Source organism: Bos taurus, chromosome 27 (genome assembly GCF_002263795.3).
Source record: "Bos taurus isolate L1 Dominette 01449 registration number 42190680 breed Hereford chromosome 27, ARS-UCD2.0, whole genome shotgun sequence".
NCBI lineage: Eukaryota > Metazoa > Chordata > Mammalia > Artiodactyla > Bovidae > Bos > Bos taurus.
The window spans coordinates 4,654,218-4,657,123 of NC_037354.1; the positions used below are offsets into that span (position 1 = coordinate 4,654,218).

The 2,906-nt window shown below is 36.2% G+C and overlaps 1 protein-coding gene across 1 annotated transcript; it reads left to right on the forward strand.

Moving 5' to 3' along the window:
- Positions 1-1,777: 1,777 nt before the first annotated feature.
- LOC788501 (HIG1 domain family member 1A, mitochondrial-like) lies at positions 1,778-2,218 on the forward strand. Its single transcript, XM_059882398.1, has one exon. It carries the CDS (start codon positions 1,890-1,892, stop codon positions 2,169-2,171), a length of 282 nt encoding a protein of 93 aa, XP_059738381.1. The 5' UTR covers positions 1,778-1,889; the 3' UTR covers positions 2,172-2,218.
- The last annotated feature ends 688 nt before the right edge of the window (positions 2,219-2,906 follow it).

A 2,906-nucleotide genomic window follows, 5' to 3' on the forward strand; every position in this document is an offset into this window, starting at 1 on the left:
ATACAAAGGATCATAAGAGACTACTATCAGCAATTATATGCCAATAAAATGGGCAACGTGGAAGAAATGGACACATTCTTAGAAAAGTACAACTTTCCAAAACTGAACCAGGAAGAAATAGAAAATCTTAACAGACCCATCACAAGCATGGAAATTGAAACTGTAATCAGAAATCTTCCAGCAAACAAAAGCCCAGGTCCAGACAGCTTCACAGCTGAATTCTACCAAAAATTTAGAGAAGAACTAACACCTATCTTACTCAAACTCTTCCAGAAAATTGCAGAGGAAGGTAAACTTCCAAACTCATTCTATGTGGCCACCATCACCCTAATACCAAAACCTGACAAAGATACGACAAAAAAAGAAAACTACAGGCCAATATCACTGATGAACATAGATGCAAAAATCCTTCACAAAATTCTAGCAATCAGAGTACATCAACACATTAAAAAGATCATACACCATGACCAAGTGGGCTTTATCCCAGGGATGCAAGGATTCTTCAATATCTGCAAATCAATCAAAGTAGTACACCACATCACCAAATTGAAAAATAAAGGATATGTGAATATCTCAATAGATGCAGAGAAAGCCTTTGACAAAATTCAACATCCATTTATGATTAAAAAACTCTCCAGAAAGCAGGAATAGAAGGAACATCCCTCAACATAATAAAAGCTATATATGACAAACCCACAGCAAACATTATCCTCAATGGTGAAAAATTGAAAGCATTTCCCGTAAAGTCAGGAACAAGACAAGGGTGCCCACTTTCACCATTACTGTTCAACATAGTTTTGGAAGTTTTGGCCACAGCAATCAGAGCAGAAAAAGAAATAAAAGGAATCCAAATTGGAAAAGAAGAAGTAAAACTCTCACTGTTTGCAGATGACATGATCCTCTACATAGAAAACCCTAAAGACTCCACCAGAAAATTACTAGAACTAATCAATGAATATAGTAAAGTTGCAGGATATAAAATCAACACACAGAAATCCCTTGCATTCCTATACACTAATAATGAGAAAACAGAAAGAGAAATTAAGGAAACGATCCCACTCACCATTGCAATGAAAAGAATAAATTATTTAGGAATAGATCTACCTAAAGAAACTAAAGACCTATACATAGAAAACTATAAAACACTGGTGAAAGAAATCAAAGAGGACACTAATAGATGGAGAAATATACAATGTTCATGGATTGGAAGAATCAATATAGTGAAAATGAGTATACTACCCAAAGCAATCTATAGGTTCAATGCAATCCCTATCAAGCTACCAACAGTATTCTTCACAGAGCTAGAACAATATTTCATAATTTGTATGGAAATACAAAAAAACCCCGAAGAGCCAAAGCAATCTTGAGAAAGAAAAATGGAACTGGAGGAATCAACCTGCCTGACTTCAGGCTCTACTACAAAGCCATATTCATCAAGACAGTATGGTACTGGCACAAGGAGAGAAATATAGATCAATGGAACAAAATAGAAAGCCCAGAGATAAACCCACACACCTATGGACACCTTATCTTTGACAAAGGAGGCAAGAATATACAATGGATTAAAGACAATCTCTTTAACAAGTGGTGCTGGGAAAACTGGTCAACCACTTGTAAAAGAATGAAACTAGAATACTTTCTAACATCATACACAAAAATAAACATAAGACCAGAAACTATAAACTCTTAGAGGAGAACATAGGCAAAACACTCTCTGACATAAATCACAGCAGGATCCTCTATAACCCACCTCCCAGAACATTGGAAATAAAAGAAAAAAATAAACAAATGGGATCTAATTAAAATTAAAAGCTGGGGTGCGAGAGTGGGGTCAGAATCCGGTAGGAACCTGAAACATCTTGAAGTTGTCTGAAGATTCTTCAATCACTATGTCAAGTGACACAGGTATTTCTCTTTCTTCATATGATGAAGATCAGGGATCTAAACTTATCCGAAAAGCTAGAGAGGCACCTTTTGTCTCCATTGAAATGGCAGGTTTTGCAGCAATTGTTGCATATGGATTATATAGATTGAAGAGCAGGGGACATACTAAAATGTCTGTTCACCTGATCCACATGCATGTGGCAGCCCAAGGCTTTGTTGTGGGAGCAATGACTCTTGGTATGGGCTATTTCCTGTATCAAGAATTCTGGGGGAAACCTAAACCTTAGAAGAGAAGATGCTGTCTTGGTCATCTTGGTGGTGCTTGCTTTAGTTAGACATCTCATATTGATGTTTATGCTGAAAATAAATTGTTTGGGTCAGACAAGAACATGGTAATTTGAAAATTGGCTTCCTTTCTTGCAGGCTTGATTTGCCTGGTGACTAAGTTACTGGTGATTAGTTCACTAGCTAGGTCATTCAGGGGAGTCAGACCAGCACAAAAGAAACATGTCACTTTTAAATACACTTGATAGTGGTACCTGTCCACCTTCTTAAACTCTTCTGTTGAAATTAGTTCTAAAGAAGACAACATGCCAATCCTGAAAATGCTCCCAGTTGCTGCAGAATATCATATGCTTTTGATGTAATGTAGGAATCCTATTTACACCAGTTAATTTAACTTTCTGACGGCCTTGTGGACTGAGTACTGTTTTAAGGGCTGGTTGGCTCTTGAGGAACCCTTTCAGAACAGTGCATAGAATACAACATTACAAACCTCCCTGGAAGTCTGTGTGTGTTTTAAAACCAAAACTAAAAAGCTGGTAACAGAGCCACTTTGAAGTAGTATTTATTTTAGAATCATAGTTATAAACATGAGAGTAACTTAACTTGTGGATCCCTTTTAGCTCTTTTGTAATTGCAGAATTATATTTTGCTGCTATTATGTTAGAATAATTTTAAATTAGTTTGAAACATGTATTTTAAGTGCTAATGCAAAGGTGAATGAAAAACACTTTTTAAAT